Source organism: Dryobates pubescens, chromosome 3 (assembly GCF_014839835.1).
Source record: "Dryobates pubescens isolate bDryPub1 chromosome 3, bDryPub1.pri, whole genome shotgun sequence".
In the NCBI taxonomy this organism is placed as follows: domain Eukaryota; kingdom Metazoa; phylum Chordata; class Aves; order Piciformes; family Picidae; genus Dryobates; species Dryobates pubescens.
Window position 1 is genome coordinate 19,996,663 of NC_071614.1, and position 16,226 is coordinate 20,012,888.

General features: G+C 50.6%; 1 protein-coding gene across 1 annotated transcript in view; it reads right to left on the reverse strand.

Moving 5' to 3' along the window:
• Window positions 1-992: 992 nt before the first annotated feature.
• BLK (BLK proto-oncogene, Src family tyrosine kinase) overlaps window positions 993-16,226 on the reverse strand; it is a 39,512-nt gene continuing 24,278 nt past the window's right edge. The window contains exons 8-13 of the mRNA XM_054180151.1: window positions 15,699-15,851; window positions 13,767-13,946; window positions 11,825-11,901; window positions 4,099-4,249; window positions 2,397-2,528; window positions 993-1,201 (exon numbers count right to left, since the gene is read on the reverse strand). Coding sequence (XP_054036126.1) covers window positions 993-1,201; window positions 2,397-2,528; window positions 4,099-4,249; window positions 11,825-11,901; window positions 13,767-13,946; window positions 15,699-15,851 — 902 coding nt within the window. The remainder of the gene's footprint in view (window positions 1,202-2,396; window positions 2,529-4,098; window positions 4,250-11,824; window positions 11,902-13,766; window positions 13,947-15,698; window positions 15,852-16,226) is intronic.

The window sequence follows — 16,226 nt, forward strand, 5'->3', positions numbered from 1 at the left end:
TCTATCTAGTCTGAGTCTCCCCTCTTTCAGTTTAAAACCAGCAGCCCTGTGCTGATGTCTCGCCACCCTTAGAGCAAACCATTTCTTCCCTCTATCTAGTCTGAGTCTCCCCTCTTTCAGTTTAAAACCAGCAGCCCTGTGCTGATGTCTCACCACCCTTAGAGCAAACCATTTCTTCCTTCTATCTAGTCTGAGTCTCCCCTTTTTCAGTTTAAAACCAGCAGCCCTGTGCTGGTGTCTCACCACCCTTAGAGCAAACCATTTCTTCCTTCTACCTAGTCTGAGTCTCCCCTCTTTCAGTTTAAAACCAGCAGCCCTTGTCCTGTCATAATAGGGGAGCTCCATGACCTCCCCCCTTCTCCTGCATGGGCTGGAAATGGGGAAAGGAAGCACAAGAGCCTCTTCTCACCCTGAGCAGCCTGAATAAAGAAGCAGGAAATGGCCATTTCCAGTTCTTTATTGTTGACTTGGGGCAGCGAAATGGCACCTCCTGGAGAGGCTGCTCCACAGCTTGTGGGACTGGTGTGGCCCAAGGAGGTGCAGACAGGACATGTTGCCACCCCAACATGTGGCATGAAGGGAGGTGCAGTATTGCCAGCAGAGGCATCAGAATGGGGAGGGAGATTGTGCACCCTCGTGCCACCACCTCAGCCTCAGCCATTGCCCCTTCTTCCTGGGGCTGCAGCCGCGGGGCTGGAGCAGCTTCGCTGTGTCCAGGTGGGTCACGAAGGAGCTTGCTGCTCCTCATGATGGCTGTGAAGTGGGTACAGAACTCCAAGGTGGATGAGGATGGAGCTGTGCCAGCTCTCAGCCCCCTCATAGTCCCCACGATAACCACAGAGCTGGCAACACGCAGCACCCTCACGCCTCTCCTCCTTCCCGGTCCCTAAAGGCATCGCTGTGGCACAGGAGAGGAAGGTCTGAACGGAGCCACGGCTGAGCGGCGCTGACCTCCAGCTCTGCCCCCAGGGGAGAGGGGGCCGGGGGTGGGCTCAGTGCTGAGGCTCCGGCTCGTACTGCTTCTCTGTGGCGGTGTAGAAGTCCTCCAGGACAGACTGCAGGTACTCAAAGGTGGGGCGATCCTCGGGCTTGCTCCTCCAGCACTTCAGGATGATGTTGTACAGCTCGAGGGGACACAGGTCCGGGCAGGGCATGCGGTAGCCCCGCTCCAGGTTGCGAATCACCTCGGGGTTGGTCATCCCTGGAGGGAGAGAAAAACAAGAGGCCAGCAGGAGTGAGAGTGAGACCTGCAGCAGCCTTCCTGCTGGAGGAGTCCCCACAGCACGGCTGGTGTGTTGGCAGGCAGCCAGCACACACAACCAGGCTGCACTGTGAGTCTTGGGGTCAGGTTTGGGCCCCTCACTCCAAGACCCTTGAGGTGCTGGAGTGTGGCCAGAGAAGGGCAGCAAAGCTGGGGAAGGGTCTGGAGCACATGGGCTGTGAGGAGCAGCTGAGGGAGCTGGCATTGCTTAGCCTGGAGAAGAGGAGGCTGAGGGAAGCCCTTCTGGCTCTCTACAACTCCCTGAAGGGAGGCTGGAGCCAGGTGGGGTTGGTCTTTTCTCCCAAGGAACTAAAAGTGCTAGGGCAAGAGGACACAGCCTCAAGTTGTGCCAGGGGAGGTTTAGGTTGGACATGAAGAACAATTTCTTCCCCTTGGGGGTTGCCAAGGCCTGGCCCAGACTGCCCAGGGCAGTGGTGGAGTGCCTCTTCCTGGATGGGTTTCAAAGCTATGGAGAGCCTGGTGCTGTTCTCTTCTCACAGGTAATTAGTGATGATAGAAGAAGAGGGAATGGCCTCAAGATACAACTGGTTAGGTTTATACTGGACACTAGGAAACATTTTTTCAGGGCAAGAGTGGGCAGGCATTGGAATGTGCTGCCCAGGGAGGTAGTGGAGTCACCAAGCCTGGATGTGTTTAAAGGTGGCTTGGATGTGGTGCTTGGGGATATGGTTTAGAGATGAACCTGGTAGAGTAGGGCTTTGGGCTGGACTTGGTGATCCTGAGGGTTTGTTCTAACCCCAACATTTCTGTGATTCTGTGAATCTGAGTTATTCAGCACCCTGGGGGTGAAGCTCAGTGATGCCAGTAGCTCAACACCCAGCCAGAGCAGAAGGAGCATAAAGGACTGAGATCCCGAGCCACATCTGGAAACATCCCTCCTTCAGGACTGTGCTCCCTGCTCCATCCCTCTGTCCCCTCCCTGACTTCCCTCCACAGGCTTTGCCTAGCACAGGTAGAACTGGGGCTCATGGGAGCCTAGGAAAAGAAACCCAGCATGAAGACATGTGTTGGGGAGGTGTCTGGGCACACATGTGCACGCTTGGCTGTGTGCCTCCAAGGGGGAAGCAGCACAGGGTGGCCTTGAAGCCAGTTCCCGCTCCTCCTGCGTGCGTACCTGGGTAAGGGATCCTGCCGTAGGTTATGATTTCTGTCAGGAGGATTCCAAAAGACCACACATCAGACTTGATGGTGAAAACTCCAAAGTTGATGGCCTCTGGGGCTGTCCATTTGATGGGGAATTTGGCACCTGTCCGGAGGAAATGAAGGGAAATAGCATATGAGGGTGCAAGCATCTCCTGGGGTTCAACAAGGCCAAGGGCCAGGTCCTGCACTTGGGTCACAACAACCCCAAGCAATGCTACAGGCCTGGGGCAGTGTGGCTGGAAAGCTATCTGGCTGAAAGGGACCTGGGGGTGATAATGGACAAGCAGCTGAATATGAGCCAGCCGTGTGCCGAGGTGGCCAAGAAAGCCAAGGGCATCCTGGCTGGGATCAGAAATGCTGTGTCCAGCAGCAGCAGGGAAGTGATTGTCCCCTTCTACTCAGCTCTGGTGAGGTCACACCTTGAGTACTGTGTCCAGGTTTGGACACCTCAACAAACAGAGATGTGGAGGTGCTGGAGTGAGTGCAGAGGAAGGCAACGAAGCTGTGGAGGGCCTGGAGAATAAATCTGATGAGGAGAGACTGAGGGAGCTGGGGATGGCTAGTTTGGAAAAGAGGAGGCTGAGGGGAGACCTCATTGCTCTCTGCAACTACCTGAAAGGGCTTTGTGGAGAGGATGCTGCTGGTCTCTTCTCACAGGTAATTAGTGATGACAGAACAAGAGGGAATGGTCTCAAGATACAACTGGTTAGGTTTAGACTGGACATTAGGGAACATTTTTTCAGGGCAAGAGTGGTCAGGGATTGGAATGTGCTGCCCAGGGAGGTGGTGGAGTCACCCAGCCCGGGTGTGTTTAAAGGTGGTTTGGATGTGGTGCTTGGGGATATGGTTCAGGGGTGAACCTTGCAAAGCAGGGTTATTGGTTGGACTTGGTGATCCTGAAGGTCTCTTCCAACCTGAATGTTTCTGTGATTCTGTAATTCTCAATGTCAATACAGGCTTTGAGAGCAGCCTGCCCTGAGAGCAGCTGTCCAGATTGGTGGCTCCAGCTCCCCTCTGCAGTGTGATGACTGAGTGACACTGCTATTTCCTTCCCTTTGGACTGACTCACTGTGAAAACACAGGCACAGGCAGCAAGTTTCATTCACTGAGGTCAGCTTTCTCCAATAACATAATCACTGAACCATGGAGTGGTTAGGGTTGGAAGTGACCTCTGGAGATCATCAAATCCAATCCCGCTGCTAAAGAAGCGTCAGTCAGAGCAGGTTGCCCAGGATCATGTCCAAGCAGGTTTGGAATCTCTCCAGAGAAGGAGACTCCACAGACTTTCTGGGCAGCCTGGTCCCAAGCTCTGTCACCCTCAGGAAAGTTTTCCCTCATGTTCAGAAACACAACCTGAGACTCAGCAGACTTCTCCAAACAGGACCAAGAGACATTTCTCCTGTTTCCTCTGCAAACCTCACTTGTCCTTTATTGTCCCCAGGTTCTGCTGTCTCTCCTAGGACCCCATATTTGGCTCTCCTGCTTGCTCTGCCTGCTTCCTGGGTGCTGACTGCAGCAGCAAGGGGGCTCTGGTTTCATGCCATCAGCCACCATGCTCTGTGCCTGGGCCCAGCCCAGCCCTTGGACACCCCAGGTCTCGGCACGCCTGCACAGCAGGAGGATTAGAGATATGGGAAAGGTGTTGGGGAGGCAATGCTGGGAATGACACCAACCTTCTTGTGCCAAGTACTCATTCTCAATGATCCTGGCCAGGCCAAAATCAGCAATTTTGCAGCAGAGAGTCTCTGAGACGAGGATATTGGCAGCTCTCAAGTCACGGTGGATGGAGTTCATGCGCTCGATGTATGCCATTCCCTCTGCCACCTAAGAGAGGAGGAAGAGCCCATCTCCATCACTTGCCTCCTCATGACAAGAAACCAGCTTGGCTGCATCTCACCCACCTTTACAGAAGCCCAGCATGCAGAGAGAGTTACATGCCTCCATGTGTGTGGACATGAATGAGGGAAACATTCAAGGTGAGGTTGAATGGTGCTCAGAACAACCTGGTCTAGTTGAAGGTGTCCAGAGAGGGCAATGAGACTGGGGAGAGGCCTCAAGCACAGCCCTGTGAGGAGAGGCTGAGGGAGCTGGGGTTGCTTAGCCTGCAGAAGAGGAGGCTCAGGGAAGACCTCTCTACAATTCTCTGAAGGGAGGTTGTAGCCAGGAGGGGGTTGGTCTCTTCTCCCAGGCAACCAGCACCAGAACAAGAGGACACAGTCTCAAGCTGCACCAGAGGAAGTTTAGGCTGGAGGTGAGGAGAAAGTTCTTCAGAGAGAGAGTTATTGGCCATTGGAATGTGCTGCCCAGGGAGGTGGTGGAGTCACCATCCCTGGAGGTGTTCCAGAGGGGACTGGACGTGGCACTTGGTGCCATGGTTTAGTAGTCATGAGGTGTTGGGTGACAGGTTGGACTTGATGATCTTTGAGGTCTCTTCCAACCTTATTGTTTCTATGATTCTATTTACTGCAGGGGGTGGGGTGGACTGGATGGCTTTCAAAGGTCCCTTCCAAACCAAACCACTCTATAGTTCTATGATTCTATGGTCCATGCACTGTGGATGGATGGCCAGATAGACAAACAGGAGGACAGAGACATACATACATACATACATTGCTTGCCCATGTATGTGCTCATATGTTCAGCTCTACCAGCATCCACCCAGACACCAAAAGCTTTAAGCAGGTGAGCCAAGCAGAACAGAAGCTTCATTCTCTGTTTTGCTCAGAAGTGGCAGTGCTGAGTCGTGTCTGCAATGAGATGCAGAAGGTTGAAGGCAAGCTGCAACCTCATCAATGCATTCACAGTTTCTGCCACAAGACTCTCCTCTCTAGTTGAGATTTCAGTCACAAACACTCCAGATCAAATATGTGAATTCAAAAAGGGGAAAAAAGTCATCAAAGGACTTGCCCATACTTCAGATACAGGAGCAGAGTCCAGGTCATAGAGTCATAGAATTGTCAGGGTTGGAAGGGACCTCAAGGAGCAGCCAGTTCCAACCCCCCTGCCATGGGCAGGGACTCCTCACACTACAGCAGGTTGCTCACAGCCACATCCAGCCTGACCTGAAAAACCTTCAGGGATGAGGCTTCCACCACCTCCCTGGGCAACCTGTGCCAGTGTCTCACCACCCTCATGGGGAACAACTTCTTCCTCACATCCAATCTGGTCTAGGAAAACAACTAAAGGTTTTGCAGCAACCTCCTGTGCTCTCCCTCACTGACCTTCTTTGGGACAGGGCAGAGATCCCTCCACAACATAACAAGAGATTGGTGTTTTCTTTTCCTATGCTTGATTCAGACTAGGACCCAGGACACAACACAGCTCCCCTCTCTGACATCCACAGGATGCATTAGAGCAGAAGACCCAGATCCTCATAGAAATATGACTGGGATGGAGAGTACATCTGTGGACAAATCCTTTGCTCTGAACATGTGCTGCCTTTGTACTATGTCCAGTTCTGGGCCCCTAGGTTAGGAAAGATGTTGAGTTGCTGGAATGTGTCCAGAGAAGGGCAGCAAAGCTGGGGAGGGGTCTGGAGCACAGCCCTGTGAGGAGAGGCTGAGAGAGCTGGGGTTGCTTAGCCTGAAGAGGAGGTGGCTCAGGGGAGACCTTCTTGATGTCTACAACTCCCTGAAGGGAGGTTGTAGCCAGGTGGGGGTTGGTCTCTTCTCCCAGGCAACCAGCACCAGAACAAGAGGACACAGTCTCAAGCTGCACCAGGAGAGGTTTAGGCTGGATGTTAGGAAGAAGTTCTTCCCAGAAAGAGAGATTGGCCATTGGAATGTGCTGCCCAGGGAGGTGGTGGAGTCACCATCCCTGGAGGTGTTTAGGAAGAGACTGGATGGGGTGCTTGGTTCCATGGTTTAATTGATGAGATGGTGTTGGGTGATAGGTTGGACTTGATGATCTCAAAGGTCTTTTCCAACCTGGTTAATTCTATTCTATTCTATTCTATTCTATTCTATTCTATTCTATTCTATTCTATTCTATTCTATTCTATTCTATTCTTTCAGCCACCTCCAAACTTTGCTTTGGGAGGCTCTTGCTCCCAAGATGCCCTTGCAAAGTTCAGCTCCCTTTTGCACCTGGGGAGGTGCTTGGTGTGTGACAAGCCTCAATGAATGACATCAGCAGTCTTTTATTGCTGGATGCAGGGAGACAGAGAAGAGATCTCAAAGTTCCTCTCTGAGCTGAGCCTCAGATTTGGGTCAGGCATTTAGCAGGAGGGTGAGTCAATACTTGCAATCCCTGCCAATAATGTTAGTACCTATTGAAGCTTTTATAGGCCTGTGGGTGAGGGCAGAGCAAATTTCCACTCCATGCAGATTCACATCAGCATCTTGACTTACTTGTGGTTTCAAACAGGATACTAACACATACTTTCCAACACTGCATTTCTGACTTGTGTCAACAGCCCTTCAGAGCAAGTGCTGTTTGATGCAGTGGAAAATGGAAGAATTGATGTAATTTCCTGTCCTGATGTTAATGAGATAGTACCCAGTGATGGGGCCCATTCCAGCCCAGCATGCTTTTGAGCTTGCACCCAAGAGACTGACCACAGGATCGAGAGCATTGGCCCAGAGGGTTCTAATTTTAGCTCCAGTGGATGCTGCTGGATTCAAAACTGTGCTCGAGAGGGCTGGGTGCCTGCTGGGCTGCGATGTCATCCTGACACCACAGATGGACAGATTGCAAAAGAGCTCCAGAGGCTGTCCTGCTCCCAGAAACACCCAGGGAGAGCTTGAATCCCTGCTCTGGGGAGGTGGTACCTGGCTGGGAGGGTGAATGGTGAAAGTTACAGTATCACAGTATCACAGAATCACCAAGGTTGGAAGAGAACTCAGAGATCATCAAGTCCAACCTGTCATCACAGACCTCATAGCTAAACCATGGCACCAAGTGCCACATCCAATCCCTTCCTGAACACCTCCAGGGATGGTGACTCTACCACCTTCCTGGGCAGCACATTCCAATGGCAAATGACTCTCTCAGTGAAGAACTTTCTCCTCACCTCCAGCCTAAATCTCACCTGGCACAGCTTGAGACTGTGTCCTCTTGTTCTGGTGCTGGGTGCCTGGGAGAAGAGACCAACCCCTTCCTGGCTACAACCTCCCTTCAGGTAGTTGTAGAGAGCAATGAGGTCTCCCCTGAGCCTCCTCCAGGCTAAGCAACCCCAGCTCCCTCAGCCTCTCCTCACAGGGCTGTGCTTGAGGCCTCTCCCCAGCCTTGTTGCCCTTCTCTGGACACATTCAAGAGTCTCAATATCCTTCTTAAATTGAGGGGCCCAGAACTGGACACAGGACTCAAGGTGTGGCCTAACCAATGCAGAGTACATGGGCACAATGACCTCCCTGCTCCTGCTGGCCACACTATTCTTGATGCAGGCCAGGATGCCATTGGCCCTCTTGGCCACCTGGGCACACTGCTGGCTCATGTTTAGGCGGCTATCAATCAGCACCCCCAGGTCCCTCTCTGTTTGGGAGCTCTCCAGCCACTCTGACCCCAGCCTGTAGATCTGTGTGAGGTTGCTGTGGCCCCCCAAAAAGTTGTACTTTGCCTTGAGGGTTGGGGAAGTCCTTCCCACCCCACATACTGCAGGTGGCTTCTGTAGGGTGGTACCTTGTACTGCTGTGTGTGCCTGGCCTGCAACTATCCTGGTCCTCAAAGTGGTGTAGGATGTTGCAAAGAGCATGGAGAGATGCAAGAGGGTTGTGTAGGGTGGGTGAGTGCTTCCAGGTGCCCCTGGGGTGGTAGCATCCACAGTCAATTGCTCAAGCCTAGTGATGATGCCAGCTGTGAGGAGTCCTTGACCATTGTAGTGGGTGGGTTTCAGGCTACGTCATGCAATCATATTCAAGGTTTCAACCTTGAACTCAAAGAGATCTGGGTGCATGAGGCTGCTCTGAGATGAGTTTCTCCCAGGGCTTCCTGCAGCTAGTGTGTTGTCAGACCTATACCCCTCTCATGCCTGGGAGAGACAGGATCCCCAAGCCTTCTTCAGAGTACTTCAAGGCACCTACATGGAAATACTTTGTTATTCCATATGCTCAGTGCATAATGTTGCATTGGGTAAGTGCATGGGCAGTGACAGCTTCTTCTGTCCTTGCCTCAAAGCTAGCTACAATGCTGGCCAGCAGCTTTGCTCTGGATCTCCCTTGCCACTACAGCTGGGTGCAGATTGCTCTGCCTACAGCACTTCCCTTTTTTACATAAATACATCAAGCCAGTCTCTGGGGTAATGTTCTTACTAAAACCAAGGGTTCTGGAGTGTGGATGACTGTGGACCATCCTGACCAAGCTGTCAGCCCATGGCTTGGACAGCAGGACTCTGTGCTGGGTTAGGAACTGGCTGGAGGGCCGAGCCCAGAGAGTGGTGGTGAATGGTGCCACATCCAGCTGGCAGCCAGGTACTAGTGGTGTCCCCCAGGGATCAGTGCTGGGCCCCACCCTGTTCAATATCTTTATCAATGATCTGGATGAGGGGATTGAGGCCACCATTAGTATGTTTGTAGACAACACCAAGCTGGGGGCAGGTGTTAGAGGGTAGAAGGGCTCTGCAGAGGGACCTTGACAGGCTGGGCAGATGGGCAGAGTCCAACATGATGCCATTCAACAAGTGCTGGGTGCTGCACTTTGGTCACCACAACCCCATGCAGTGCTACAGGCTGGGGTCAGAGTGGCTGGAAGGTGGCCAGGCAGACTTGATAGGGTGCTTGGTGCCATGGTTTAGTTGATTAGGTGGTGTTGGGTGATAGGTTGGACTCGATGATCTTGAAGGTATCTTCCAACCTGGTATGGTCTATTCTATTCTATTCTATTCTATTCTATTCTGTTCTGTTCTGTTCTGTTCTAAATCACACCCTGGGCTGCATCAAAAGATGTGATCCCAGCAGATCCAGAGAGGTGATTCTGACACTTTGCTCTGGTGAGACCTCACCTGGAGTACTGTGTGCAGGTCTGGAGCCCTCCAAATAGGAAGGAGAACATGGACCTGATGGATAGGCTCCAGGGCAGGGCCACAAAAATGATCAGGGGGTTGGAGTAGCTCTGCTACAAGGACAGGCTGAGGGAGCTGGGGGTGTTCAGCCTGGAGAAGAGGAGGCTCCAGGGAGACCTCATAGCAGCCTGCCAGTACCTGAAGGGGGCTGCAGGAAGGATGGAGACTGTTTCCAGAGGCCTGCAGTGACAAGTCAAGGGGCAATGGCTTCCAACTAGAGAAGGGCAGATTTAGATTGGATTTCAGGAAGAAGTTCTTCACTATGAGGGTGGTGGAACACTGGAACAAGTTGCCCAGGGAGGTGGTTGAGGTCCCTTCCCTGGACATGCTCAAGGTGAGGCTTGATGAGGCCCTGAGCAGCCTGATCTAATTGGGGATGTCCCTGCTGACTGTGTGGAGGTCAGACTGGATGACATTTGGAGGTCCCCTCCAGCCTGGAACTTTGACCTGTTTGGGTTTAGATGCACTTCTGGACGGTGCAGCTGCAACTTCTGGCATTTACAGCCTGACCATGCTCGGAGGCAAACAACCCTACCAAGCTTAAAGGTTGTTTGTTTCCCTCCTAGGAAGCCACATTCTCAGATTTGAGAGTCCATTATGCGCATCCTTCATGCCTGTTCATAAGGATGGAAGAGCTGCTGAAAGCTAGCATGTGTCTCCACTGAGAGTCTCTTGAAAATCTCTTTGTGGGGCTTTTTCTTCCCTTTGGTAAAAAGAGAAGGAAATTTATTTCCTATTCAGCAAGGCAGAAAAACCAAACAAAAGCTAAGCAAAGCAACCAAACCAAACACACACAAACAAACAAAATCAGACACACCCCAAAAAACCACTCCCCAAACCAGCAGACAACAGCAACAAAACAAACCCAAGAAAAACACAAACCAAACCACACCCAAAAGAAACACAAAGCAAACCCAAAAGAAACACAAAGCAAATCCAAAATAAACACAAAGCAAACCCAAAAGAAACACAAAGCAAACCCAGAAGAAACACAAAGCAAACCCAAAAGAAACACAAAGCAAACCCAAAAGAAACACAAAGCAAAACAAACCCAAAAGAACCCCTAAAGAAACACAAAACAAACCAAACCCAAAAGAAACATCAAAGCAAAGCAAACCAAGCCCAAACCAAACCCCAAAGAAACACAAACCAAAGCAAACCAAACCCAAAAGAAACATCAAAGCAAACCAAACCAAACCCAAACCAAACCCCAAAGAAACACAAACCCAACCCAAACCAAACCCCAAAGAAACACAAACCAACCCAAACCAAACCCCAAAGAAACACAAACCCAAACCAAACCAAACCCAAAAGAAACACAAACCAAAGCAAACCAAACCCAAAAGAAACACAAACCAAAGCAAACCAAACCCCAAAGAAACACAAACCAAAGCAAACCAAACCCAAAAGAAACACAAACCAAAGCAAACCAAACCCCAAAGAAACACAAACCAAAGCAAACCAAACCCCAAAGAAACACAAACCAAAGCAAACCAAACCCAAAAGAAACACAAACCAATGCAAACCAAACCCAAAAGAAACACAAACCAAAGCAAACCAAACCCAAAAGAAACACAAACCAAAGCAAACCAAAGCCAAAACAAACCCAAAAGAAACATCAAGCAAACCAAACCCAGCCCAACCCAAACCCCAAAGAAACACAAACCAAACCCGAAACAAACACAAAAGAAACACAAACCAAACCCCAAAACAACCCCAAAGGAAACACAAAGCAAACCCAACCCAACCAAACCCAAAAGAAACACAAACCAAACCCAAAAGAAACACCAACCAAACCCAAAAGAAACACAAACCAAACCCAAAAGAAACACCAACCAAACCCAAAAGAAACACAAACCAAAACCAAGCCCAAAAGAAACACCAAACCAAGCCCAAAAGAAACACCAAACAAACCAACCCCAAAAGAAACACAAACCAAACCCAAAAGAAACACCAAACAAAACCAATCCCAAAAGAAACACAAACCAAACCCAAATGAAACACCAACCAAAACCAACCCCAAAAGAAACACCAACCAAACCAACCCCAAAAGAAACACCAACCAAACCAACCCCTTCCCCCCCAAAAGAAAGAAAGAAACAAAGCTAAACCGATGCAGAAGCAAGCCCCATTGCTCCAGGACTGGCAGATCAGAAGAGCATTGCTGACAGGACTAAGGACACGCCAGGACTGAGAGAGAAAAGCCTGAGAGAGCACACCAGGAGGTGCTGTTTTTCTCCAGGAAAAGCTTTTACACACTGTCAGACCTGCGGGAAGTGGGAATCACAGACTGGTTTTGCTTGGGAAAAGAAGCCTCCAAGGTGGTCAAATCCAGCCACAGTTTCAGGGAGGCAATAACAGATTGTGGGCTTGTGTCAGCTTCCCAGAGGCTGTTCACTAACCTGGGCAGACATATCAATGAGTTTGGGGAGATTCAGCTGGCTTCCTTCTTCTGTTTTCAAGTAATCCAGCAGACACCCTGCAAAAGAGGAGGCACTGAATAAGTCTGTAGTTTGCTTTCCCTGCTGCTTATTGGAACATATATGAGGAGAGGCTGAGGGAGCTGGGGTTGCTTAGCCTCAAGAAGAGGAGGCTCAGAGGAGGGAGACCTTCTTGCTCTCTACAACTCCCTGAAGGGAGATTGTAGCCAGGTGGGGGTTGGTCTCTTCTCCCAGGCAACCAGCACCAGAACAAGAGGACACAGTCTCAAGCTGTGCCAGGGGATGTTTAGGCTTGAGGTCAGGAGAAAGTTCTTCACAGAGGGAGTTGTTTGCCATTGGAATGTGCTGCCCAGGGAGGTGGTGGAGTCACCATCCTTGAAGGTGCTCAAGAAGGGATTGGATGTGACACCTGAAGCCATGGTTTAGTAGTCATGAGGTGTTGGGTGACAGGTTGGACCTGATGATCTCTGAAGTCTTCTCCAACCTTATTGATTCTATGATTCTATGATATGCAACAAATCCAGCATGAGATTCTCTGTATTGATATGCCCTGGTATCAAGCAGGCTGGGAGAGGAAGGGATTGAGAGCAGCCTGCAGAGAAGGGCTTGGTGAAATTCTTCAGAGAAAGAGAGACTGGCCATTGGAATGAGCTGCCCAGGGAGGTGGTGGAGTCACCAAACCTGGAGGTGTTTAAAAAGAGACTGGATGAGGCACTTGGTGCCATGCTTTAGATGGTGTTGAGTGACAGGTTGGCCTCGATGGTCTCAAAGGTCTTTTCCAACCTGGTTTATTCTATTCCATTCTACTCCATTCCATTCCATTCCACTCCATTCCATTCCATTCCATTCCATTCCATTCCATTCCATTCCATTCCATTCCATTCCATTCCATTCCATTCCACCTGCACCCAGGGAATGTTGGAGGAACAATGAGGAGTGTCTGCTGCAGCATCCTCCACTGAGAAAGTTCCCAAACCCAGCCCATTTCCCAGCTCTAGCTTGCACAACCCCTTTGCAAACTTGCTGACATTCACCACTCAAAGCCTTATAGACAAGAAGGGCAACCCAAAAAATAATCATTTCAATTTCACCATGAGGGGAGTGGAAACCTGAAACAGAATTCCAGTAGGAACAGTGGAGATGAGAACTTTTAATACTCTTCAAAGGGAGCACCACCATCTGGTGCAGCAGCTTTTGAAATATGTGACCACAAAAGGCAGGATTTAGTTGCCCAGGAACTCCATTCACACAAACAAACTTCTGGGTCATAGAATTGTCAGGGTTGGAAGGGACCTCAAGGACCAGCCAGGTCCAATCCCCCTGCCATGGCCAGGGACCCCTCACACTACAGCAGGCTGCTCACAGCCACATCCAGCCTGGCTGCAAAACCCTCCAGGGATGAGGCTTCCACCACCTCCCTGGGCAACCTGTGCCAGTGTCTCACCGCCCTCATGGGGAAGAACTTCTTCCTAACATCCAATCTGAATCTACCCATTTCTAGCTTTGTTCCATTCCCCCCAGTCCTATCACTCCCTGACACCCTAAAAAGTCCCTCCCCAGCCTTCTTGTAGCCCCCTTCAGATACTGGAAGGCCACAAGAAAGTCTCCTGGGAGTCTTCTCTTCTCCAGACTGAACAGCCCCAACTCTTTCAGTCTGTCCTCATAGGAGAGGAGCTCCAGCCCTCTGCTCATCCTCATGGCCCTTGTCTGGACATACTCCAGCACCTCCAGATCCTTCCTGTAGCAGGGGCTCCAGAACTGGATGCAGTTACTCACTTAGCTTTTCTGCTTACAGATGTGGTACACTGTCCTCCTCCCCACTCCTCTTTGTGTATGGGGGTACCAGGGGGCTGTTGACCTGATTTTGTGGGAACCCAACAAAAATCTCAGTGAGGATGTTTACCATTGGCCATGTACTCTGTCACAATGTAGATTGGCTGCTTGGTGACCACTGCATAGAGCCGGACTAGCTTGTTATGCTGGAGCCTCTTCATCAAGTTGGCTTCTGCCAAGAAAGCCTCAGGATCCATACTGCCCTCCTTCATGGTCTTCACAGCCACCTTGATGTTGTTCTTGTAATAGCCTGCAGAGAGATGGATAATGATGAACTGAGGAAATGTGACCTCTCTATGGGCTCTCTCTATTAGGAGCAGAAGAGCTTTTGGGTCAGGGAACAGAAAACCCCAGCCACAGCTTTCAATCTCTCAGAAAGAAATGCATGGTCAATCTAAATGCCAGTGGGCACTGAGCAGCCAGCAGGTGTGAGGGAAGGGAGAGGCATGGCACAACTGTGACTCCATCTGGCTTCATTAGGGATCATCCTTGCCCTGGGGGATGGACACTCATGCAGTGAGCACATCCTCATGTGGTCATCCCGGCCTTGCAAGGCTCTTTGTGGGTGAAAGCTCTGGAGTCTCCCACCAGCTGAGTTCTCCAATAATCCAGATGCAATTGAAAAAGCCAGGACTATGCAGTCAGGATGCTGCCACAGTCTGGTCCTGTCCACAATCTCAATTGCCAAGGCAAGAGGCAACCACAAAGAGGACAGCAAAGAAAGCTGAGCTCGCCCCACATCCTCTCCCTCTGAGCAGCAGTGGGCAGGGAAGTGCAAGGGATTGAGGTCTGGGTTATAAAGTGGAGCAGGGAAGCAGAAAAAGTGGGGTAGTGTCATCCAGGTACTGTGTGTATCTTAGGATTTAGGAAGGATGTTGGGTTGCTGGAAGGTGTCCAGAAAAGGGCAACAAAGCTGGGGAGGGGTTTGGAGCACAGCCCTATGAGGAGAGGCTGAGGGAGCTGGGGTTGCTTAGCCTGGGGAAGAGGAGGCTCAGAGGACGGAGACCTTCTTGCCCTCTACAACTGCCTGAAGGGAGGTTGTAGCCAGGTGGGGGTTGGTCTCTTCTCCCAGGCAACCAGCACCAGAACAAGAGGACACAGTCTCAAGCTGTGCCAGGGGAGGTTTAGGCTGGAAGTTAGGAAGAAGTTCTTCACAGAGGTAGAGATTGGCCATTGGAATGTGCTGCCCAGGGAGGTGGTGGAGTCACCATCCCTGGAGGTGTTTAGGAAGAGACTGGATGGGGTGCTTGGTGCCATGGTTTAGTTGATGAGATGGTGTTGGGTGATAGGTTGCACTCGATGATCTCAAAGGTCTTTTCTAACCTGGTCAATTCTATTCTATTCTATTCTATTCTATTCTATTCTATTCTATTCTATTCTATTCTATTCTATTCTATTCTAACCATGCCCAGGATTCCCAGGAAGAATGAGAGCCTGTCTCAGGAGATGATATATTCCAACACCTGAAGGGATCCTACAGGAAGGCTGGAGCAGGACTCTTCATAAGGATGTCTAGCAACAGGACAAGGGGGAATGGTTTTAAGATAAGGGAGAGTAGGTTCAGTCTGGATCTTAGGAAGAAGTTCCTCAGTACAGGGGTGCTGAGACTTTGGAATATGTTGCCCAGGAAGGTTGTGGCTGCCTCCTCCCTGGGGGTATTTAAGGCCAGGCTGGATGAAGCCTTGAGCAGCCAAGTCTGGTTGTGAGACATCCCTGCCCATGGCGGAGAGGTTGGAGGAGATGATCTCTGAGGTCCTTTCCAAGCTAGGCCATTCTATGATTCTACAGTTACTTCCACACCTCCCACATGCATTTAGCTTATGAAACTCACGCCCTGTGCCCACATAGCCTGGAGGATGGCACCTGCTGCTGTGTGAGTACCTAGAAGTACGTTAATACTTCAGAATCCCCCCACCCAGCCTAGCCCTGTCTCAGGGAAACAGCAGCTCTGCTCCTGGTTTGGTTTTGCCTTTTTGCCTGGAATGGGGAGAATTGTACTTACCCATCCACACTTCCCCAAACTGCCCACTGCCAAGTTTCTTCACAAGCTTCAGGGACTCCCGGGGGATCTCCCACTCGTCCTGTGCCCAGGGTCTCTGGGGCACCAGGGATTGGCAGGGAGCAGTCAGCCTCTGGCACAGGCCATCCCCTTTCTCTGTAGGAAGACAAAGCAGCAGACAATTCAGTGAGATGGAATGGAATGGAATGGAATGGAATGGAATGGAATGGAATGGAACGGAACGGAACGGAACAGAATAGAATAGAATAGAATACAATACAATACAATACAATACAATACAATAAACCAGGTTGGAAAAGACCTTCAAGATCACCAAGTCCAACCTATCATCCAATACCATCTAAGCAACTCAACCATGGCACCAAGCACCCTATCCAGTCTCTTCTTAAACACCTCCAGTGAAGGTGACTCCACCACCTCCCTGGGCAGCCCATTCCAATGGCCAATCTCTCTCCCTGTGAAGAACTAGATCTAACCTCCTTCTCCATCTACACATACCAGAAAAAGTCA